We start from the raw sequence: 25,190 nt of genomic DNA, 5'->3' as shown, positions 1-25,190 counted from the left end.
CCTCAGCTAACATCTCTGCTAACCCCGTTAGCAGGCAACTGACAGATCTCGCGAGATTATTCTATTGCGTCATCTTTATGAGACGAGCGTACTTCTCCAGAAGCAACTAGCTGGCTAGCTAACGAGCTTGTTTTTGTTTACAAGAATGGCGACCTCTAAGAAAGGGAAGAAAGTTGTTAATCAAGAGGAACTTCGACGGCTAATGAGGGAGAAACAAAAGCAAGCCAGTGACAAGAAACGCGTCGAGTCTCCGTTTGCTAAATACAACAGTCTCGGCCACCTCAGTTGTACCCTGTGCAATGTGCAGGTGAAGTCCGAACTACTGTGGCCGGCGCATGTTCTTGGGAAACAGCACAAAGAAAAGGTTGCTGAGCTGAAGGGAGCAAAAACTCAACCGGTGACACCGCAGAGTCAGCCACTGAAGCGGAAAGCACCCGACGACGAGGACGTTAACGGAAAAAAGGCGAAACCCGCAGCGGCTCCTGGTCAGCCCTCGTTAGGACTGCCAGGAAATTTCTTTGAGAAACCCAGCGACAGGGGAGCTGCTTCTTCACAGAACACTGCAGGACTGAGCCTGCTGGCTGGAGTCTATGATGAGGACGATGGTGATGATAATGAAGCTACTGGGGAGACTGGTGAACAGGTGGCCACACATCCGCCTGCTCAGAAGGATGAAGCTGCAGGACTACCAGCTGACTTCTTTGACAGCTCCATCCCACCCACGCCTGCAATCTCCCATTCAGGCTCCATCCTCAAAGCCGACGTTCAGGAGAAGATCCCAGAGAAGAAAGACAACACAGCCGAGGCGCTCCCGGAGGGTTTCTTCGACGATCCGGTTAGAGATGCCAAAGTGCGCAACGTGGACGCTCCTAAGGATCAAATGGACAAGGAGTGGGAAGAGTTTCAAAAGGAGATCCGACAGGTGAACACAAAGTCCGAGGCCATCGTGGCAGAAGAAGACGAGGAGGGGCGACTTGAACGTCAGATTGATGAAATTGATGAACAAATTGAGTGTTACAAGAGGGTGGAACTACTGAGGGACAGACGGGATGTGGTGAAGAGCAAGTCTCTGCCCAGAAAGCAGGAACAAGTGGACGCTGGCGACAGCACTGAAGAAGAGGAGGAGAATGAAGAGGAGTTGCTGGGGCTTTTGTCACAGGACTGGAGAGCCAAAGGAGCTCTGGCCTGACTTTCTCTTGAAATCTGTGACTGACCTCAGTTTTATTCAGAATATTGTTATAGCCTTCCTCAAGGTGGATGCTAATGTGTTCCAGTTTCCAAAAACTGTGAAGTTTGTGAAAATGTCTATCAAATCTTTCTCCCTTTGTATATTTCAGACTGGATTGGATATAATTCTAGTAAAAGACCTGAGTGTCACAGACACATGAGAATTGTCACTTTGTCTTATGACACAAGGGAAACCAACAATCAAACCTTTAACTTTGTGTTTATTCATTGGTGCTCAAACAAAGACATTCATAAAATCTCTCATTTACATACAGTAGCAGCATGGACCCAAAATCTACGCAATGGTGGCCAAAGCCAGCTAACCAATGTCCTGCAAAAACAATTAGTCGCCTACGTTAAGTTATAAATAATGCGTTCATGTTACATAAAAAGGAACATGCAAAGCACAACAGAATTAAAAAATGCAACATGTTGGATTATGTCTGTAAAGCAATTTTTTTTTTATCATCCCAACCCCCTTTACAAGGTAACTGGATTAGAATACATTTTTTACAGCATACAACAAAGTCTGAATATGACAAATTTATGATGTAAGTACAACATTATTAGGCCATTTAAATGGCATAAAATGAGTCAAGTCCAGAGTGACGATCAGTGCTTCTTATACTACCTGTTACATATTGTGAGCTATGTCTTCTGCCTTTCCACTGCAATTCTACACAGGTAACATCTAAATCATTTTGTTATTGCTACATATGCCTCATGAGTTACTGCTTTAAAAATCTTTTAAGTGACTTTAAGTGTTCGTAGCCCTTCAAATCTGCAAAACATCAGGAAAATGCATAAAACAGAACCACAGTCACTAGATATACATGTACAGATGGATAATATACATGATCCAAACCATCTGAATAAGGTAAATGAGGAGGGGGAACAATCAAACTTGTATCCAGCTTAGAAAAGAGCATACAAAAGTATGTTTTTGGAGAAGTTAGGAAATCGTCTAAAACCAAAACAAAAGCCTCACAAAGCTGTTTATAGTAGTCATTTGTAAACATTCATAAAATTCTATCTCATGTTCTATAAATAAAGTTTACGTGAGTTGTACCAGGTGCCGGCAGGAGGAAAGTCTGCTATACACTGACAGTTACAGCCTCAGTAAAAGCTAAATACACAATAAACTTTACATCAAGATGAGACAGGTGGTCCAAGGAACGAACAAACCAACCAACAAATAAAGACAAGTACATGAACACTGCAAGTCTTAAGATTCAGGGTAAAGCCTGAGAGTCAAAATAATTCACACTTATTTTTTATGGATTAATAATATAAACCGAGCCATTTGTTAACATAGGAGCTGGATGTTCTATATACAGATACTCATTTGGATTGCTGTTAAAATTTAAGATGCTTTGGGGCTGACACTGGGTTGAAATGGACTCGAGGATGGGGAGCGAGTACGGGGAATGTCAGTGTCACTTTTTCCACAATCAGTATGATAAATATTCAGTTCAGGAAAGTGCAGCAATTACAGAAAAGAGGCGGAAACCCCAAACCCCACAGACCCTGCTGGGTATTCAATACTGTTCACTGCTCTCGGTGATGATGATGTGCTCACAAACCTAAAGCAGCTCTCAGCTCCTTCAGCGAATACTTCTGATCCCCGTCAGTGTCAAAGCACTTGACGATACGATGGCTGGGTGTTGATGTTCCAAATATTTCCCTCAGGTCCTCGTAGGTCAGACTCCATGAATTTTGTTCAGCATCTGTCTGCTGGAACATGCGTTCCAAGTCTGTAACAAAAAATATTTTAATTACAAACACAAAATTTGTACACTTTGGAAATATTTAATTTTCTGCTAAAAGCAAAGCAACAAGTTCTGAAGCCTCCTCACTTCTGTCCAATTAGTTTGTTTTAAAACATCGCATAGCTTATTAAGATTTAAAGAAAAAAAACTCATAAAGAACATCAGGATTCAGCATTTATAATTTTAGAGTTAGAGCCGAAATACAAGGCATATACAACCACCAACAAAAAGTTGCCCAGTCTTCAGCAGATACATGTACTGCACATATAGTGACTGGATGGAAATGCAAACTGCATTTTCCTAATTGTAAACAAATATGGTATATAACTGCCATGGTGTGGCTCAGTTTACCACACAAAACTGAACCTGTTTAATCCAGAGGTTGTGGCGTCACTGCTTAGAAAGTGACCGCTCACATTAGGGTCCTTCTTCCGTCCTGCAATCAATACCTGCACTCATGAAATTCAATTATTTGCTCTTAATTATGTTTCATTTTATGCCAGGACTTTTGACAGAAATCTAATTTCATAGGTTTAGAGCATGTCCACACATTTACAGTTTTCTAAGAAAAATGCATTTCCGCACCACTCTAGCATTAGGAACCCTACAACTGAGTGTTTTAGAAATGCCTGATATTAGGTTTGCTAGTATGTGTGGAGATGCTAAAACATTGTTCTGGACACACATCGTTTTCATATAAGTGTGGATTTAGCCTCACTGTACTACAAGGATATGAAAGGACTGCTATGGTTTTGTTCTTGCAGCGCCTCGAAAGCTCATTAACGCAATGTATCCCTTTTGCTGAATCAATGCAAAAAAAGTATCAAAATAAGATTAGGGGATTATGCGCCGGGCTATTTGTTGACTGAAAAGTAGTCTTATCATCTTGGAAAGGTTGCCAGGCAACAAGCAGAGACTCCTTTCATTACAGCCAAGAATCAATCGTCTCATTTAACTTCACAATAAAGCCAGCGTGTGTAATTCCCAGCATTTAGATTCTTTCTTATGAATGCTGAGATATGTATTTTATAGTGTTAGAGCGCACCTGTCAGAGAACCGATGCCAGGCAGTGACACCGTCTTTGGACATTTTGTCCAAATATGTCTCTTCGAGCGGTTTGCAGTTAAAAAGGGAGGATGCCTGCTCGCCTGTGGCTCTGTCAGCGGGGTGGAGATCTCTGTCAGAAAATACATAAATAAAGAAGAAATAAGGATTAAAATGCAACATGGGGCAAATATGACCTATGTGATAAGCTCCCTTTTGTCTACACTTTACCCTGCACATCCCCCAGTGTTGCTTTGGTTGTTGTAGCTTCAGTTGCTGGACTTTCACTGCTGACTGCCGCTTCAGGTGCTGGGTCATTGTTGTTCAACTGTACAGCAGAAAGCAGAAGATAAAATAAAAAGTGCTTACAGTGTTCCTGTAAATCCTGGTATCAACACAACGCCACAAAATCATCAAATGGAAGGGGAAAAAAGGCTTATCATATTACTGACGCTTTGTTTTGAGCCGTTCTCTAATGAGGCCACTCTCTGATGAAGATCTGCCACTGTAGAGAGGAGGATGTGGATCTGCTCATCAGTCCATGTGTGGTGCTGCTCCTCTGTCTTGTTAACCTCACTCATGGCTTTTCTCAGGTCTGTTATGTCCTATAATGATTAAAAAGAATATGTAAACCATCTCATAGTTAAGGGAAAAGAGATTTTATACCAAGGTGTTAACGGGTTCAGGTTGACAGTGTACCTTATATGACTGCTGCAGTCATGGTATCAGGTAGATAGAAGTGTACAATTACTTTCTGTGTGTCTTTTATCTTCCTGTTGTGCTAATGAAAAATATTGTGGAGAAAACATTCTGCAGTCGTCTCGGATATTTGACCTAGTTTCACTCTGCAAACTAAAGCATCTAAGCTCCCAAAATAGATTGGCACTTGTTTCATGTATTATGGATGGAAACACAAGGCATGAATCCAAGAAATGACAGGACCTTCTTAACCCAACAACTCCATCAATGTAAGCCTGACAAGAACTGCAAAAGCATGCATGCATTCGTGGTTTAACAAGTTAATCTCGCTGTGGCGAAGTTCACCTCAGCTTCTGGTTTGAATCTGTGTAACAGTTAAGCAGATCAACTGACATTTCATCGACTGAAACGCCTTGGTCATGTCTGAGTAGATATGTCTCAATTCTGAGTGAGACTGAAAGTACATTAGACAGCAGGACACCAAGTTATTTAACGTATTCATTCCAGTGCGCGCATTACTTGTTTTATGCGCACACCTGTCTCCATACGTCCATACATAAATAATAAATAAGATCCGCAGCTTTCAGCAGCATTTGAAGGGAGCAGAGATGTAAATAAAAACAGACAAGCTGTCAAACAACATAAGTGAAATCCAACTTTGACATTGACTCATAAAAGAATTTTTCAGCTTTGCTCATGTGAAATACTAAAGCTTGAAGCCCTATCCTATTTCTGAAGGAATACAGCTACTGATTATTCTGTGATGGTTGTCAGCTGCCAACACTGCATTAACCCTTCAATATTTGTGAAAAACAGCTTTGAAGGCTATACTCATGGACCCTTCTTCCTCTCACACAATTTACCAACAGTCGTAACTACCGAGACACACTGAGATATATAACCACTGGCTACTTTTTTAGGCATATCTTGATAGTGCCAGCTAGGATCCCCTTTTTCCTTCAGAACAACCTCAGTTCTTAGTAAATAACGAGTGCTTATTTGAGATACTGTTGCCTTCCTATCAGCTCGAAGCGGTCTGGCCATTCTTTTCTGACCTCTGGCATTTTCACCCAGAGAACTGCTGCTCACTGGATATTTTCTCTTTTTCACACCATTCTCTGTAAACCCCAGAGATCGTTATGAGGAAAACTCCTAGTAGAACGACAATATGTGAAATACTGAGACTAGCCCATCTGGCACCAACAACCATGCCACGTTCAAAGTCACTTAAATCACTTTTATCCCCCATTCTAATACTCATTTTGAACTTTTGCTCATCTTGACCATAACGACATGCCCAAACGCATAAAGTTGCTGCCACGTGTTTGGCTGATGTTCCTAAACATGCAGTTGAACAGGCATAACTAATAGAGTGGTCACTGAGTGTATGTGGATGATTGAAAAACACAAACAAGAGGGTTGTGTACATTCTAGAAGGAAAGTAAAAAATTAAAAATAAAAATAATCAGTTAAATTTAAGTGACTAAAAATTTTTTTTGCATGTGTAATACACAGAGCAAAATATTAAAGGGATTTTTTTCTTTTCTCTCGTTTGCTTAAATCTGCATAATTAACAATTAAAACAAAACATAAAACATAATTGCTTATACCTATATACACTTTCTGAAACAAGTAGCTTTAGCCATTTTCACTTCAGTTTAAAGACATTTTTTTCCTCAGAAACATTAAAGATATCTGTGCTCCCTGACATGACATTAAGACAAAAGAAGAAAAACTGAGTGCTTAAAGCAGTCTCAGATTTTTGCTTTCAGAAATTATTTGCGCATTTAATGTAATTATTACCTGAAATCTTTCCCAGGTTTATTATCAACATACATGAATGTAACTGCATGCAAACAATGGCCAAATAAGGGAAAAGTACAATTAGTCAACTTCAAACATACACACGCAAGAAGTACAAAAGCAATCTGAAAGTGTGAATATGTGGAGGAAGTGCTTGCAAGATCTGATATGCTCTTTAGTCACAACATGTACTCGTACCAACTGTCAGTTGTTCACCCAAAACTATTACAAATGTCACTGATAAATTTACCACTGTCTCCTTCAAGTCGTCATCTTTCTTCTGAGTTTCAAGAGCAGCCTGCATAGTCTTCACATCGTGTTGTACACTTGTAAGCGTGCTCCCAATTGTAGCAACACTCTGGAAAAGAAAAATATTTGTAAAGTCACTTCTAACAAAATTTTAAAAAGCGGAAAAAAAGTACAAGGCATCTTTTTTCTGTTTTTATTACCCTTTTCTTCTCACCTTTTGAAGCTCTTCTACTGTTGTTGGAAGGCTAATTAAATCAGCAGCGGATTTCAAGTTGGCCTTTAAATGGTTTACAGCAGAGTCCAGCAAACTGATCTGTACAAATAAAAGACACAAACCATCCATGCTTCACTTTATTAGGGACACCTAACAAAAAATGCAATCTAATAGAACATCCCTCAAATTTACCATCACTAATGTTATAATATTCTGTTAGTTTTACATATTTAAGACAAATGTATGTGGTGCATCTTGCTTATAGCATTGGTGGTAGACTTAATAACAGCGTCACAGCTTTGAATTTGAATGTTTCAGTAAAAATTTAACATGTTTGTTACTGAATTACTAAAAAGATGACGTCTTAGTCTGGTGATTTTAACAAACTGGCATCTTTATGTATTCAATCATTTTATCTCAGCAAACCTAAAATTAAGACTAAAGAGACTAAAGAAATGTAAAAATCTTCTTCTCTGTTCCTACCTATCATTTCAGAAAATTAAAAAAAAAATCCAATCCAATTTGTAGGGACATAAATTATGCATTTTTTTTACAAGTTAACACCACAAATAAAAAAATATACTTTAACTACTACTGTTGGCACCTCTTCTATTTCATGTATTATATCTGCGATTTTGAAAACTTTTCTAAAGCAATTTTCAGCTACATGTAGAGCTGGGCGATAGAACGATAACGATATGTATTGCGAAATTACTTTTTCTCGATAGAAAAATTTAACTATTGCGATAGGCCTCATCTCTCTTGTCCTCTTAAAAAAAAAAAAAAAAGAACAGCCAATCCAAATTAAGTAGCGCAGAGCCTAACCAATCACAGCCGCAGCGTCACGTCACGTGACTTGTTACGTACAGCACAAGTGCCAAGGCGCACATGTGTATTTGTTTTTGCAGCCAGGCTGCCCAGGTAATGAAGGAAATGAGTTTGCCGACTAGAGAAAAATCAACCGAGAGCGTGAGCGAAGGTTACCAAAGAAAAAAACAGATGATGGTTCCAATGCCGGAGAGATTGTCGAACGGAAGGGCCATAGAAGTTCCGTAGTGTGAAGGTATTTCGGCTATTTCAAGTCTGACAAAAAACAGAGTAGCGCGCACTGTAAATTGTGCCGAAAGCAAGTCTGGAAATACAATAAACCGGTGCATGCTCAATCTCTGACTGAAAGCGCTAATTCGTCATTCGGCTTTTGTCAGACTAAAGTAACTGTTAAAACTGTTTGAAAAGCTAAGCTATACAACAAGGAGAGATTGACAATTTCCTTTTAGTTCTCAGTTTATTTGATATTGACAAAAGTTAGTCAATTTTGTCTGTTCTTCTGTAAAACAAACTAAGATTTATTTTTAGAATTAAAATTTTGTTTCTAAGTGGAATTGACAATTTAGTAGTCTGTTTTGTTTGTTCTATTTTGAAACTTAAACGCTTTAGCAGCTGCGTTTTGTGTAGTTTGCAATATTTGCCTTTATTTATCTGAAACTGAAGTTTCATGTTCCTTAAGTACATCTACCCTGTTAAACTTATTATGGGAAATAAATATTTAAATTAAAACAAGCTGCTAATTATTTCACATTTTACTTGTGAGCAACGGCACATTTAAATCTTACAAATATAGTTATTTGGCTTATATCGTGATATATATCGTTATCGCCAGAAATGAAAAAAACATATCGTGATATGAAAAAATCTTATATCGCCCAGCTCTAGCTACATGGTATGAAAAGTGCATCATCCTGAGTTAAATCTCACTCTAGGTTTAACTACCACTCAGTAGCTTATCATTAACAGCTCAGTTTTGTACGTATGACTGAGTAAATGTCGAGGTGGTTTCAAAACCTCCAGACAGACATTACGACTGACCTTTCGGTTCATTTCTGTCAGATTGGACCAGAGTTTGTTCAGGCCTCTGCCCCCGTTCTCAATATCATCAAGCTGTCTCTCCTTGTTTTTCAGGTCCTCGCTTAATTTTGGTATTTCACTTGACGAAACCTTCTGGCTGGATTCCACTGTAACAAAAAACAACATAAGTGTTAAAAATAAAGGAATACGTGACTGTTTAACTAGTATATAAAAGGCTCGTGTACAAAGTACAAGACCTTTTTTTTCTTTTCTTTTCAGTGATAACAAAAAGATAATAAGGTTTGTTTAAGAGTCTTACTGCTGTGCAGCTTTTCTTTCAGGGAGTCCAAATCTTCTTTCAGAGCAATCTGCATCCATATGAGCCCAGCACAGGCCATGACACAGGCAGCTAATATGATGAACAGAAACAAGGGATAGCACACATTGCAGCACTGTGTGTAGCTTCTTCTGTAAAGAGAAGAAACACAGTAACGTGAGCCCGCTTTACAGCCGCACACATTCTTCCATTTTTAATGAAGGAGATATTTTCAGAAGGCTGTGTGCTATGTTATGGGAATTATGAGGATTACTTCTAAGCAATCATGCTTCAGAAATCTGGATGGGTAGATTCTATACAGTCAATGATTTTCCTGATGCTCCGAGCACAGAAGCAGGAGAGTGAATTGATCTGACAATAAAGAGGTTTTCTTTTAATCTCTGCACTATAAAGGCAGTGTGCTCGATGGGAGCTGACTGTTGAAATGATGCTGAAAAACACATTTATTATTTTTACATTTTCCCATGTATCCCCGAAGTTTATAAAATAGTGACAAGCCAGTCCCAAAGCATGACACATTAAAAACACAAGCACACGTTATTAAAAGTGAATTCAGAGGTAGAGTAGCACAGATAGGACTTTCAGATTTTCTTTAGAAACTCAAAGTGAATTTAAGGCATCTTATTAATGAGGTCAAATACATAGGAAAAAAACATGCTAATTATACACACGTAACAAAAACTCGTTAAACTGCTCACTTACTTCCCAAAGTTGACTCCGCCGTTCATGCCGTTGAACTCGTCATCGTCGGAACTCGAGTCCGACTCCGAGTCCGGAGGCTCGGTTCGGAGAAGTCGGTGACCGGAGCCCTTTTTGGTCTTCTTCCTCTTGCTGTCCCCGAGACCAATCAAAGCATTGAGCTCCTTCCTCTTCTTCATCTTCTTTTGAGGGGTCAGCGAACCCGCCGAGCCCGATTTAAACCCCACTAAATCCAATGTTTTGTCCAGTTTGGTAGATGTTAAGTTTACGGAGCGGAGCTAAGCTAACTTAATGTCCTTTTGCTAGCTTAAATTTCAACCAGGCAATGGTGCAAACAGATAAAAACACATCGGTTTTTGGATTCTTTACCATACAAATAATACACGAACAAAGTGTTCGGTGTGACGTTACCCTCCGACAAATAAAGGAGCTTCTCTAAAATAACTTGTTCAACGCGCTACCGGTTAGCTTCCTCGGCTAGCATCTGACAGCTTGCTAACGTTTGCTAATGCTGGTCGCCGCCGTGCTCTTACAACATCTCATTGAGTTTTAAAATTTGCTGCTCCGACCTGTGTCATTTCCGAAACACAGCATTCAAGTGTTTAAATAAATCAATACAACCTGTCGGTCATATCGTAAACATATTTCCAACAACAATTTGTCCTGCTGCCTGTGTTGTTTGGGTAGGGCGTCCAAGTAATCTCACAGCTCATTGGTCCAAAAAGGTGCCACTTCCTGCGCTCCGTTTTGACAGGGAGCGAACCATGAGAGCAAAACACCAGCCGTCCCCGACAGACAGACAGCAGTCGCACGGTCGTGTCAAAAAGTGACAGATAATATTTAAACTGTTGTAAATGACTTATAATCTGTCACTGTGAGCCAGAGTTTTGCAAAACAATGAAGACCGATAACAATGGAACACAGAGTAGGTGCAATAACGCTGAGTCATATATATATATACAAAAAATGTGATGGAGCTTTAAAGAAAACAGACGACAGTATATGAATATTTAATCATTTGATTACAGTCTATTATATACTTTAAAAGCACCTGTTGTCTGGTAATGTTCCTACCTTTCATGCTTTGCTGAGGAAGGTTACATGCAAATGTGTCAGCCAATTGATTCAGAAAATCTGGTCATAATAGTTTTAACTGTCCCTTCTTTAAGTGATAAGTGATGTTTTTCATACTTATCAAAACACTGGAAAAATTTAAGGTGTGATCACTGATGATTGTATTTTTGTGTTGTCTTTTATTACTTTTTTGTTTTTTGGTTTCAAATGGACTATAATGACTAAAATAAATAAAGTTCACTTCAGTTCAGTATGTAAATTACAGTACAATAATTAAGAACAGTGTTGTGCACATGGCACACATAATTTAAATATCAGATAAATATAACACAAAACAAACACACACATATGTAGAACACTAGATTCTGGACATCATTTATTTACAGACTGAAATGTATGTATACCTGTAAACATGTTGAGTTTAACAGTAGAATGTTACACATTATATAAATACAGTATGTTGTATATATTATATTTTGCGTAAATTGCCTAAATAGTATCATGTATGTAAGTTATATGTGAGTGTCTACTGTTAATTCACAATATCTATTATTACACAAGCCTCCTTTTTTTTCTCCTTGGACATTATTTTGTGTATTTGTGATAAAATTGTGACAAAGTTTATAATAGCATAACAATAGGGGTTTATATGTTAACTTCTTGGTTCTTTCATTTTTCCATGTTTTTAGATGAGGCACTGTTTTAAAATATAGGCTTTAATAATGTTGCTAAAATACAAATCATGATGACATTTTATAATTAACATGGAAAACATTCTAATTGCAAATTAAAGATATGCTGTTTAACAACAGGAGGAGTTGTTGTGGTTAAAAAATAACTTAGTAAACACTTGCATCCACTTACACCTACATTATAGATTGTTTCAGTTATGATATTCTTTTATAAGATCCTATTTATACACTTTAAAAATAGGGACTTAAAGTAGTGATCATTTTCATCCATAAGTAAAGGAGTTTATGCTTTTTTAAAAAAAATCTTTTTACTTTTATTCCCTCAGCAGTATTTATTTATTCATGTATTTATTCTCTTTTATTTAAAAAAAAATGGTAACATTAATGATTCTGGGCAAAAATTAAAAATTAAAACTACTACCAGGTAAAATGAATAACACAGATTATTTTTCACTCACTGTGCACTGCTTTGCTGGGAAACATTAGGTTCTGGCTTTCATGTGGATGGTATATTGACACCCACTTAAACACTAGTGAAGATCAATCACACCCCCTGAGGGGAATGGACTCCCCAAGCAGGACAACATACCCTGTCAGCCAAACCACAGAAAATACTAAGGAATGGCTGAAGGGTAACAATAATAATTCACTAATATTCTAAATAAATATTTATAGGAAAACTCTTTAATTGAGTCAGAGCATCTGGGCAACATTATTCTCACTGCAGGATTAAATTCCCTGAAAACTTGGCTTCAAATCTTACAATTCTCCAAAGAATTAAATATTTATGAACAAATAAGCAACAATCAAAGTTAAGGCAAAGAAGAAGAAAAAAAACCCTCAAGTCTGCTCTGTGTTGGTGATATTTTATCAATGTCATCATATTTTGATGGAAAATGTTGCCAAGTCGTGATTTGTTAATAAAAGAAAATTCCACGCTACCTTTTTTCCTCACAGGTTACCTGCTGTGTCAAACAAATGAGAAGACTAAAGAGGAAATACGTTAATTACAGTTTCCCTCGGTCGCTTTGGTTCCATTCTCACAACACAAAAGTCATTCTCACTACTCATTGCTCAAATCAGTGACGCATTTCCTCACCTACATTTGACATTCTCATTGTTTTTACACACACTGCTATTGTTTCTAGACAGACTTCACTTCTAAAAGCATTCGTTACTGCGTTCACACACTTCTACCTTGAATCTGACAGCTCATCAAAACAGTTTGTACTTTTGTCACAAGTCTAGATTGCTCGCTTTCCCGAATACTGTCCAGCATTGCATTAATGTTTACAATCAAATTACTTTAAACTTTTTTCAGATATGTGTAAAAGAATAAATGCAGTAACACACTGTCAGAGGTTTTCTTGCAACAAATAGAAATGCTCCTCTGCATAGTTTGCAGGCAACGAGTTGAGTTACTGTTGCCTTCTTATCAGCTCGAAGCAGTCTGGCCATTCTTCTCTGACATCAACATTGTACTTTCACACAGAGAACTGCTCCTCACTAGATATTTTCGTATTTCAGAAACCCTGGAGATGGTTGTGCAGGAAAATCCCAGTATATCAACAATGTCTGAAATACTCACACCAACCTGTCCGACATTCCTTATTCCGATGCTCAGTTTAAACCTCAGCAGGCTGTCTTCACCATGTCTACATCTCTAAATGCCTTGAGTTATGCTGGATTACTGTAATGAGCAGTGGAACAGGCGTACCTAATAAAGTGGTTGCTGAATGTATTTTGGTGACTTTACTGGACTGTACAGTAGTTGATGTGTTCTCAGACTGTATATTCTTTGGCTGTTTTCTGTTTCCGAGTACTATTTTGCTTTTTTCCATTTCATCAGTTTTATAAAGTTTTTTTTTTTTTTTAAATCCTTCACATTTCATTTCCAGAACTCTTTCCAAAGTAAGTAAGGTTTTGAGAAAAAACCTCAACATTTCAAATACTCAGTCTTTAAATGGTAGTGAAAGGTTTTTATTCATTCATCACAGAGTTGAAGCGATTGATGGACTCTTCATGCTTTGACAAATGCCAAAATGTTTGATTGTTGGAGTGTCTTTTGCACAGGTGAGCTCTGTTATGAAAAATGCATTAACTGTTTTGAGAACTGCACGAAGAGTGGTGAGTCTGACTTCTCTCTTATGAGAATTGAGCCAAATCAGCCTTGACACAGGCTCTAAACTCCCAGTCACAGCCTGCAAACAAAGGGATTTACTGCCACTATGTCAAAGACCACAAGACACCCGCTGTAGGTCACATGACCATGTCCCGACAGCTCCAAGCTGTTTCTGCACTAGTGCTGTGCGACACTGCACATTTTAGTATCGATCCTCTACCAAGTAAATACCAATACTGATACTTTCAACTTATTAAGGCAGCTTACGGAAGGTGATGTGTCAGATCTAATGAGATGTTAGATGATTATTATATGTATTATTTCATTATTACAATTAATAAATTCTGAACACATTTTAATGACCACTAAATCTCTGTGATTCTTTCCACAATAATGAGTAAACACAACAAAACACACCATTCAGCTCCTCATATATTTCGAAGCTGTGTTTTTGGGATGTAAATGTGTCTGTCTCTAAAGAACTTTGGCCCAAATTCTGCTGTTTAAATGTGCAATAGGCTATAAATAAAATAGACATTGCAGTCAACACAAAAAAGGTTCAGGCATTTTTCATACTGGATGTTTGAGGTTTATTTTTTTCATTTCTAAAAGCAATAATTTATTCAACACAATTCAGTGGGCTACAGACTGAACCTAGAGGATAGAAACAAAGTATTGGTCCTATCATGCTAGTATTAATCCATTACCGATACCAGCATTGGTATCGATATTACCGATATTTGCCTTTATTTGCCTTATCGTGTTGTGGATCAAAATCAGAAAACATGTATATTAAGATCAGGGCCTCTGCGAGTCGCAACAGTCTGTGATTCATAAATTAAATGAGTTTGCCATACTGTGACATAGAATGAAGAAAAGCTGCAAATCCTCACATCTGAGAAGTCTGATACAGCCTCGATAAATCACTCCACGACTGATCCACATTAATGTTTACAATTATTCTACAATCTGCAGCAGGTTAGCTCCTTGCCAGAGTTTTTCATGTTTGCATAATATTTTTCATGAATTCAACTCAAACTATAAAACACAGTTTAAGTTTTTGTTTCAATTTGTCACTTCCAGCATGGGGTCTTCCAGAAATCCAGCTGACCTGGAGTGCTATTGGGCTGCCCCAGCAAGACACGTGAGTAGACGCTGGGCCGCTGCAGACTGGCCTTTAGCTTTTTCTTTTCTTTTTTTTGCACTGAAAACAGACTCCCACTGGTCTGCTTTTGGCTTTGAAATATGTTCTTTTATGTGTCTGGCCCCCATACTAACACAGTACAATACTAATAATAATGATGCTGAAAGAAAACCCCTACACTGGATGAATTTTCTCACACACAAAGGGACTGAGATGCTCCTTAGCACCCCAGTATGAGTTGATTATTGAGTGCAAAAGATGAGGCCTACTGCTGATGCTTTATTATCCCCGAGAAAAGAATTTCTCAAGGCAATGCTTGTCAGTGCACAATAATAGCACGATGCCACCCACGGAAATACAAAGCTTATATTATCATAGCTTAGCCAGACTATGTGGCTGCCCTGTTATTTAAGTGCATTAAAATGGAAGGCAGTTACTGTATTGTTTTGAATGCATTTGCTGTGAGCCCAGCAGTGTTGTATAGGTAGCAAAGCAAAATTCAATCAGTGGCTCGTCTCCACTAAGAACACCTGGTGAGAGGACAAGCATCATGCTGCGGGCCTGTGCAGAACACTGTCAGTGTGAGGCTGCAAATCAAAGCATCAGAGGTGTTTCATCTCTCCACTGCAATCTCCAGTTTTTTATCGGAGGTTACGACTGAAGGGATGACACTTCAACTTATGGCTCCTCACATCTACAGCCATGAGGTAGGGAGCATCATGCATTAGAAGCCCACATCTCTGATTATTACAAAACACTTGTTTTCGCACTTTGTTCACAGCAGGGTTACTCATATTCTCACCAGGCGTGATTCCTGCAACGTTCGGGCATGGAGCTGCCTTGGGTGCTGACAGGGAATGTAAATAGTGGTGGCATGATAGAAAATACTGAATAGAATTGACTGCTAATTGAAGGCTTTCATCTGACTTGGCAGACTGTGTGAATACAGATTATCATCATTTGGAAGCACGGCTGCTGTTAGAATACCAATTTTTTCCCACCAGGCGATTTTAACGTTTATTTAGAATCTTTTAGCCATTATGTTGGATGACTCAACTCCTATACATGAAATTTTAATTCATGCTTTTCTGGCTGACACATGAAATGGGATCTACATGGTATTTATAACTGTGACAAATGCTCGAACTTATGAACCTGATTCCTGACAGCTCCAGTATGATGCCTTATCAGGGCCCGGGCATATAATTTACAGTAAAGTACATGCATGAGCTTTTCCTTTATTTGCCTAGTTTGCACTGCTCATTTCCAAACTATTTTTATGTTGCTGAAAGGCATTTGAACCATTTTTAATTCACCTTTTTTTTTTACTACATAAACACATTTTTATGCCAAAATCATAAGAGTTTGGATTGGTTTCTGTTTACCAACTCTGCCTCTTGCATGAATCACTGCTCTCACCTCTGATATGTTTAGTAATTGAACATTTTATGGTATTGCAGTCATTGACCACCATCTTTCCTGGCAGGAGAAACTTAACTAGGAATGCACTGATTGTGAAAGTCTTAATACACCACTACTAATGTTTAAAATCATAATCTGACTGATACCGATACCATTTTTTTTCTGATTTCCTCTTTTGTGCCAGTAAAACAAACAAACTTTATTGTGACATCGAACCTTTCAGTCAGCACAAAATTAATGTGACACAACAGCTAAAATATCGGCCACTTATTTGTCTGATATCAGTCAGCAAAGCTGATATCAGTCAATGCAAATATTTGGCCGAAGTATCTGTCAGCCAATTAGAGCTTTGCAGAATGCACGCATACTCACAGCAGCTAGCCCCAGACACGAAAATAGCACAAGAAATATGACAACAGGCAGCAGATTGTGCCGATGCAGTTATACAAGCTGTTGTCAGTGAACCAGCTGGTAAACAGTTGCCAGATGAACCTATATGGAACAGAATCTGGAAGAAACTGCAGACAATAATGTCCTGTTTTCTCTAATAGGACGTATCTCAAACTGTTATTTACTCAACTTGTGTCTTTTTGCTGACATGATGTTTTCTTGATAGAGACAGTGCTTAGTTCTTAAAGTGATGTTACATAAATGTAAAAGTAGTGTGGCCTTTTTCGTGAGGTACAAACAGTTCGTGTAGATAAATATATAAAAAGCAAATATTTACTGCAAGGATGTTTTTCTCTTTCGTTTGTGTATGATTGTATATGCAGGGTAATTATAGTAACTATGTGCAAATGATGGGTACGAATATTACAAATGCCTGTATGTGTGTTATACAACTTAGAGATATGGGAGTAAAAAGAGGAAAAATATGTAAAAATGCAAAATATAGGTAAAGCATGATATGCATAATGTTTGGTAATGAATCCAGTGTGCAAATTTTTTACAGCTTGAGCAAGTTATGTGTGCTATTGTACCACTTGATTTGTCTATAGGCCCTTGTCAGTGTCCTGCAGGTACACGGGTCTTAAAGGGAATGCAGATTGCAGTTAATCCACCTTCTCAGTCTAATGTTTGACATGATGTCATGTTTATTCAACCATCAAAACTAGTTAGCCAGAATATTAAACCTCTTTAGAGCTTAATTTTAGATCACAAACGACTTAAATTTAATAACATTAGATCTGTGGATGTGGACATTCAATTCAATTTAATTCAATTTTATTTATATAGCGCCAAATCACAACAACAGTCTCCTCAAGGTGCTTTATATTGTACAGTAGATCGTACAATAATAGATTCAGAGAAAACCCAACAATCATATGATATGACATTTGGTCAGTACTTGTTCTTCTGGTTCTTGTGGTTCCTGCTGCTCTGTGGAGGAAACCCCCCACCGCTCCGTGGGAGTTCTGTTGCCATGGGGGGTCTTCTTTGTGTGCAACAATGTTTAGGTGGGCGGTCCGTGTCAAAGTAACATACACATGAATGCCAGCACCCAAAAGGTGGTGTCAAATATTTCCATGAATAAATCAGTTTTATTATGGAGCAGTTTGGGTCAGTTTTGAATTGCTAAACTCTAAATAATAATAATTAAAAAAACTTCAGCATGTTTTCCCCTTTTCAACTTTGATTGCTGTGTATTTAGTCATGAATATTTAATGTTGTAGAGAAAAGTCAGATTTGAAGCCAAGTTTTTCAGCATCTTTAACGCTGCAGCGAGAATAAAGCGTTGCCCAGATGCACTGACTCAATTAGTGTTTTTCCCGTGTTATAAATATTTATTTGGAAAATTAGTGAAACGTTTACAGTCCTGAGACTTTACCTCGTTTTTGGTTTGTAATGTCCATAAAAATATCAGCAGCATACTGAGAACTTGACGTGCCTGCTGCAGCAGAGGAAGCTCAGAAGAAGATGACACCAGCTTTGTGACATGAGAGCAGAGAAAGGAGAAAAAAAAGGCGTCAGAGATAAGATGGATCGCTTTGCAGCATTTGTGTGACCCCCCCTCCCAATCCCACATGTCTTCTGTCACTCAGCTCCTTGCTTGTCAGGGTTTTTAGATAGTGTACAAAATGGAATCAGCAGGGGGCAATGTTCTCACATCAAAAAATACCAGACACGTAGCATAAAGGCAACACTTGAGTCAAGGACAGATGAGCCTGGAATCACAGGCTTGGCTCAGTCTGATGGTAACAATGCTAATATTTTTTTCATATCCAGCAGAGTGGTCTTCAGTGATCATGTTTATGCTGTGATATTGATTGCAATATCTTGTACAGAGGTAATACAATCACAAAGAGCTTGTAAACCTTAATATTACACACACATTAGGTTCATAGGCACAGAGTCAGCTTTGTTTAGGAAGCAAAACACATTTGAGACGGTGCAATTAATGCATATGTAGCATTTGCCTTTGTGGTATGCTTGGAAACCGTTACAGGATGAAAGCAAAGACAGACTGGGGGGTGAGAGCTTGATGGCTATTTGCCTCTTTCATCGTAACTCCCATGTGTGCAGAAGAGTCAGCTAAAATGCCTCGCATGTTAAAGGAAACATAACAGACAGGACTACTGTGTTTTAGTGATTCATTCTCTGTCCTCAGCTTCATATCGCACAGTGGCGACACATAACTGTATATGCTGCTACTGCAGTAGATATCATCTGATATGGATTAAAGGGAATAGATTAATATATTAAGCAAATGAAAGGGGTGAGAGAGGAGGGGAAAAGCACACAGTGAGATCGCTCTTTGATTGAATTTTGTGGAAAGTTGAAGCCTAACGCACAGTAAACTCCAGAGCTGCGCCACTTTTATTGTTCGGCGCGTCTCGTATATCACTCATGACTCATAAACATGTTTATAAATCAACATGGGAGCCTGTGTGACCCAACATATGCTATTAATAAAGTAATAATAGAGAGTATAGAAATATCAGACATTTTAAATTCAATGAGATTTAGGGATTGGTTTCACAGAAAGACAGCCAAAGTTCTCTTTTTCAATGTATTAGACCAGGATTAGTTTAATCCATGTCTGTGAAATAGGCCCTTCATTTTCCTGGTAATGTCGTCAGCGCACAAGGTGTCTTCTGTGGTTTTTCTATCATCCACCGAGGTGAAGAAAAAAAATGTAGACAATTCAAATCCATATGATCACTTTTTTCCCCTCCGATCTTTTTCTTTTTCTTAAAGTGGTCTCGAGGAAGTTTTGCTGGTTTGCAGCCCAGATGAGCAAAAGGACGGAGCGAGAATAAAAGACAACAGACGGAGAATAAAAGAGACAAACACGAGGAAGAACAGAGAGAAGCAGCTGACATGCAAAGAAATCAGAGAACAGAAAATAGGTGTGAAAGAGGCCACGTGGAGTCTTTGAAGGGGGAAAAAAATCATTGAAGTTTTGCAGATTTGATTAAAACTGTTTACGTGAGTGGTTAAAGCATGACAGAGGGGGAATTGATTTTATTGATGGCAGCTTTTCTGGCGCTAGGAGAAGAGGAGAACGATGCTAATTTTCCACAATTGTTTTCATAAGGTGAAACATGGTTCTGCACCTGTTTTTTTCCCCCTCTGAGAACACGCTGGGGGTAAATAGTGGTAAATAGAAATGCTTCTGTGGCCTAGATTCCCCTCACACCCTGGCTATTTTATTAAGTACATCCAGCTTGCAGCAGACCAGACTCCCTTTGCTGCAGCTGATGGGCTTTGTGCTCTGAAATGCACCCAGCTGTTGTTATCAGGAATGGAAATGTGAGATTTTTAGAAACTGAGGTTTGTGTTTGCTGTAGTTTTTATTAATATCTCAAGGCGTGTTAGAGCTCTCTTTTTTATTTTGTTAGGTGCTCCACAAAATCTACTGTTAATGGCTTAAAACCCTCTTAAGAATGCCTTTTAGACAAATACAGAGAGCATCTTTTTCCGCCTCAAAGACAGGGAGTGAAATGTGACATCCTGGCCCACACACTGTAATTTGTAAGTTGCATTGGTACTTTTAAAAATGCTACTTTTGAGTTTTTGGGGGTATTTTGTTGAGAGGCTTTAACATTTGCAGAAAATGGGACAGTTTTAGTGGAGCCACGAGGGAGTAACAACATAGCAATTTTGGAAATGCTCTGACTAAAGGTGGTGCATTCAGATTTTTTTAATTAAGTAAAATATGCTGCCCAGATCACTCTTAGCATCAAAACAGCCAAAGTGCAGAAGATGTACTGCAACAAGTAACTTTTCTTTCTTTTTCTTTTTTGAAATGTGTGTACCTCCTGTGTGCTTTAAGTGCTCTAGGTGATCATTTTCACCTCTAAAATCTAATTTTCCCACTCTCATAATTCTGCTAACTCTAACAGGAAAAGTGTGAGAATTTAATGATTGATTATAATCATTAATGATTGTGCTCCTAATTCTTGCCACATGCAACGTGGCTTGTTGTTGCCCGTTTTCATTCACAAAGACCTTTTACACATGTGGGGTTTGAACTAACAGAAACATCTGCCCAGTGTTAATGCAGCCTGCACCTGATTGGAGAAACTGGGAGTGTAACGGCTGCGCACGGCTAATGGTCTAATCACATCCATACACATGGGCATGAAACAATTTAAGTCTTGTTACAGTATTTACTTATAATTTACTGTAAAATGAAGCCTGGAAATCTGCCTGGAAAAGTATAAAAAAAAAGAAAGAAGCATGTAAACAGTTGGTGTAAATGCAGTCATTTGGTACATTTTATGATGTTTATGAAATATTTAAGATAGCTTAATAACATTGGAATGGAAGTTGAGAACCAGAGCGTGCCAGTCCGCATTAGTTCCAGCGTAAATAATCATGAAATTGTCAAAATTGGTTTTGTTTTGTTTTGTGCATGTCTCAAAGACAAAACTGTAGATGGGTTTAGGTAAGAGAAAAGAATAAACAAAAGAAAGAAACACATGCAGGCATTTTAAGCATGTATCCAACATCGTGCCGTTCCTCTATCTGAATGGCACACTGTGCTGTTATTTGCTTGCTGGTACTCCACCAGTTCACTTGCTCGATTCCTGCTAGCTCCTCTATCCTGAGCATTAATGAGCTGGGTTTTGTTTTTCTCGCTCTCTCTTTTTTCCTCTTTTTTTTTGCCAGGCTGGAGGTTTGTGGGTTATCCAATACGTGAAAAAGAGCAAAAGTGGTTTCTTTTATGAGATACTGGAAAGATCATGCTCAGCAAGGACAATCACAGCAGCACCCTCAGCGACGCTTAAGTCTGAAAAGCTTAGTCTGTCTGCTTTGTCCTGCGAAAACCACAGCCATGTGCTTCTGATCCACCGTCTGCAGATGCACTCTAATGGATTGCGTAATTTGTCTCTAATATTCTCACCCGTTTTCTAACTAGTGCGGTTGATGAGGATGTGCCCCAGTTATGGAAGTATTTTTATTTCTTAAGTTTAGTTGTTATATACCAGCATCATTTCTTCTCTGCACATTTCTCTCTAAATGAAATGTGCTTCATGCTTATGTTGAGGTGCAGGCAATGCTATTTAGGCTCTTTGTGCTTGGCTGCATTCATCTACTGTCAAGCTGAAGTTGATCTGTAATTCTCTTTGTACCAGATCCTCTCCCAGCATCTACAATCCAGACGCACAAGGGAGGACCTTGACGAGGCGCATGAGAGGAAAAACAGCACATTTGGGTATGACTAAAACCTTCAAAGCTCTCTCTCCGACAGCCAGATCTTTTTTTGTGATTCATCCTATATAGTACAGACGTGCAGCACATGGAAAAAGATATTTTATATTTTCTGCAGCATGTGTTATTTGTGTTGCTGTGGACCTTGAGGTTCACGGAGCCCCCGCAAAAATGAAGTGTGAGCTTGCAGCAGCTGCCTGACGACTTGTAGTGTGGAAATACTACCTCCTCTGATGAGGTCGAGAGGAAAGGCAAATTTTTTAAAGAAGAAAGGAAATAAGAGGATTATGGCTGGTAATGTGTGTGAAACCTCCCACCAGGACAAGTGTGCATTGTGCAGAATACCTGTGGCTCATGTAAGGACTGTTTACAATAGATCTATAGACATTCACGAGACAAAGGAGGAGCCGTTGGATTGGTTGGTGCGTGTTGTGCGAGGCAGCTCTGATTTGATCTAAAATCCACTCGAGGTCTAATGTATCCTTAGACGTTTCACTCAAGCCCATACTTTTAATGACAAAATGCAACCCGGTGTCACAGAGGCTGAATAAAAAGAAACAAAAAAACTGAAGGCACTGCAACTCCGGAAAGCCTTTTGCTGTTACCACATAATTTGTTGTTATTCAGTCCAAATATTTCAACAAAGCGTGGGCAGAAACACGTTGGCTGCAGATGCAGAAAGATGCCAACATCCTCCTGAAAATATTTAAAAGAGAAATTAACAATTTTAATAAAGTGTGAAAAATGATCGAACAAGTGCCGTTATCAAAATGAGACTTTGTGAAAGTCACTGCACTGTGTCGCTCACCATGTGCAAAGGATTTACTGGTAACCCTGTGTTTTTCTTTCCAGCTGAAAAAAAAAGAAAAATATTATACTCAAGGTTATCCGTGTCCAAATTTTGCAATCGAACTAATTAGCCAACTCAGTGGAACACGTGTTTATTTACTTAAAGAGAGCAGCAGGAGCAGCCGGTTGCAATGGAAAAATGCCAGAAAACAAAACTAGTCCCACATTTGACCTATTATCAAATCCAGGTAATAAAAGGTTTGATTGATGAGGAAGTTGGCGGGGTGGCGAAAATGGCTCTCTTGCCATACTTATGTTTGGTAAATCACCTCCGGCAGAGTGAGCGATTTGGCATTTTGTGCCATCTTCAAACATTAATATGACATAAATAAATAAAATGAGAAAGACAGAGAGAGAGGTGATATATATATATATATGTCTGAGGGGATTCTTTAGTTCTGGCACAAGGGTTTCAGCATTTTGTACCGGCTCCCTCTCCAAGCCTCTATCAGCTCCCTAAGTCATATCAGATGTTTGGGCTTTATTGGGACTTGAAATAGTTATTAGTCTGAGCACCCACCCTGCTGAATTTATCTCCTGCTAAATACAGAGCCACACAATAATGAGCTCTGCTTAGTGTGATATCGATTCCTGCTATTCACTACTTTTCTCCCTTTAATCAAAAACTATGCCTTTTTGAAATATGACAGCAAGTGACATGGTAGTTAATATAAGAGGTAATATATCTCTTGAAAAGACGAATATCCTTGAAATCTCACTTGAGATGAAAAAAAAAACATTTACAAAGCTAGCCTTAAAGAAACTGCTTCTGCTTCTTCTGCATTAAAGGAAAACCTCAGTTTCACTATGATCAGTTTTCTATTCAGGTTTCCATTCAGAAACACGTGTGATTCTGAATTGGAACCTTATTGCTGTCTGCAGACAGTTTGCTCACTCTGCACTAGAAACCTCCAGCAGGAGGGTTTTACAGGGAAGGCGGAGCATTTATGCCGTCCACTGCATGTTTCCTAAATTACACTATGCGGGTCATTTCCATAGGGGGAGAAAGTAGGCCTGCAGCATATCTAATTTGTCTGTAATACCAGCAGAAATGGAGAACCTCCTGCCAAGCGGCATCCCATCGCCTGCTTTTGTCTGACATCCGGTTGCAGGGATTGGAAACTTTGACAATGCAGCCCATGAAATGTAAAAATGTAAAAGCCAAACAAAACAAAAAAAACAACAAACAAAAGCTTCAGCTTTAAATTAATTAATTGATGATTTAATTACCTTTCTATTACAGATCCTGTTCCAACTTTTATGCTTCTTCTTTTTTCAATTTAATAAGGATGTTTTTGCACACACAGCCACAGACTTTGGATTTACCAGAGTAACTAAACAGTGAAATATTAAACAGCGGTCAGCTTTTCTTTTTTTTTTTTTGTATAACTGAATTCATTTCTCTAATGCTTCACCTCCTGTTTCCCTGCACTTGGCACAATGCCTATGAATCAAACGCAAGAGTCCTTGGACTCCATGGAAATCCCATTCATGGTGAGCAACAGTACAGAGAAAGCGAGCACAAAGAGAAAGCTTTTCTTCTCGGTGAGGAGAAATAATAAAAAAAGAAACCGAACCAGTCATTCCTCTGCATGTATGAAACGTACAGTCATGGTGATTTAATTTAACACTGCTTCAGGAGTCAAAAAGCTAAATAAGTAGCAGGAACAGTGTTAACCGTTAATTTGAGCGTTTTCAGAGCGTCGCTGTGTTTGTTTGCCATGTCTGCAAGGCGGGAAGAAAAAAAGCTTCTCAGTTTGCTCTGTTAGCAAGCTAGCTAAGCGGCGCTAACAGTTCAGGTGTTGGTCAGAAGGTTTGGCTATGCTTGACTATTTCAACCTGATTACAGGGTGAAGGATGGCCTCTAGTCCTAAATTTAGGAAAGCTTTCACGTCTGAGATGAGAGATTTTAGGCTTTTTTTTTTCTTTTTTTTCGTGTAGGCTACAGTCAGACTGCTTCCTGTCGCTCAGGGTCACAAGCTGCTCCTGTGCTTTTGTGGAGTTAGGCGCAGAGCGTAGATCACACCTAATGCAGAACGACAGGGAAGCCAAAGGAATGTCAGACTTTTCTTCTCAATGTCGAACTGGTGCGTTTTGTAATTTTCTGCCTATGTTATGAATTTAATTGTCTCTTCTTTAATAATCAGTGATATTTCTGCTATCGCCTCCTTTAGCCACACATGAAGATTAACCTTTGCTTGATGAGGCAGAGAAAAAAAAAAGATAAGAAGACAGTATTTTTTCCCCTTCTGTGCCTGCTTCCTTTGTGCCCTAGTTAACATTTATATTATAAATAAAACCCTCCAAAAATAGAGAAAATAACCTTTTGTTCTCACACAGTTT

At 38.6% G+C, this 25,190-nt stretch overlaps 2 protein-coding genes across 2 annotated transcripts; one reads left to right on the top strand and one right to left on the bottom strand.

The window, feature by feature from the left end:
• Positions 1-140: 140 nt before the first annotated feature.
• On the top strand, positions 141-1,335 carry znf830 (zinc finger protein 830). The gene has a single exon (XM_063462955.1). The coding sequence runs from the start codon at positions 146-148 to the stop codon at positions 1,187-1,189; it is 1,044 nt and encodes a 347-aa protein (XP_063319025.1). The 5' UTR covers positions 141-145; the 3' UTR covers positions 1,190-1,335.
• A 96-nt stretch (positions 1,336-1,431) lies between these two features.
• On the bottom strand, positions 1,432-10,586 carry efcab14 (EF-hand calcium binding domain 14). Its single transcript, XM_063462954.1, has 9 exons — positions 9,890-10,586; positions 9,170-9,318; positions 8,872-9,017; positions 7,006-7,104; positions 6,793-6,900; positions 4,493-4,645; positions 4,272-4,368; positions 4,042-4,173; positions 1,432-2,981 (listed from the first exon to the last, which is right to left on the bottom strand). Exons 1-9 carry the CDS (start codon positions 10,063-10,065, stop codon positions 2,803-2,805), a joined length of 1,239 nt encoding a protein of 412 aa, XP_063319024.1. The 5' UTR covers positions 10,066-10,586; the 3' UTR covers positions 1,432-2,802.
• Positions 10,587-25,190: the final 14,604 nt, after the last annotated feature.

Source organism: Pelmatolapia mariae, linkage group LG18 (assembly GCF_036321145.2).
Source record: "Pelmatolapia mariae isolate MD_Pm_ZW linkage group LG18, Pm_UMD_F_2, whole genome shotgun sequence".
Lineage (NCBI taxonomy): Eukaryota > Metazoa > Chordata > Actinopteri > Cichliformes > Cichlidae > Pelmatolapia > Pelmatolapia mariae.
This window is presented reverse-complemented; position numbering and strand designations above follow the sequence as displayed.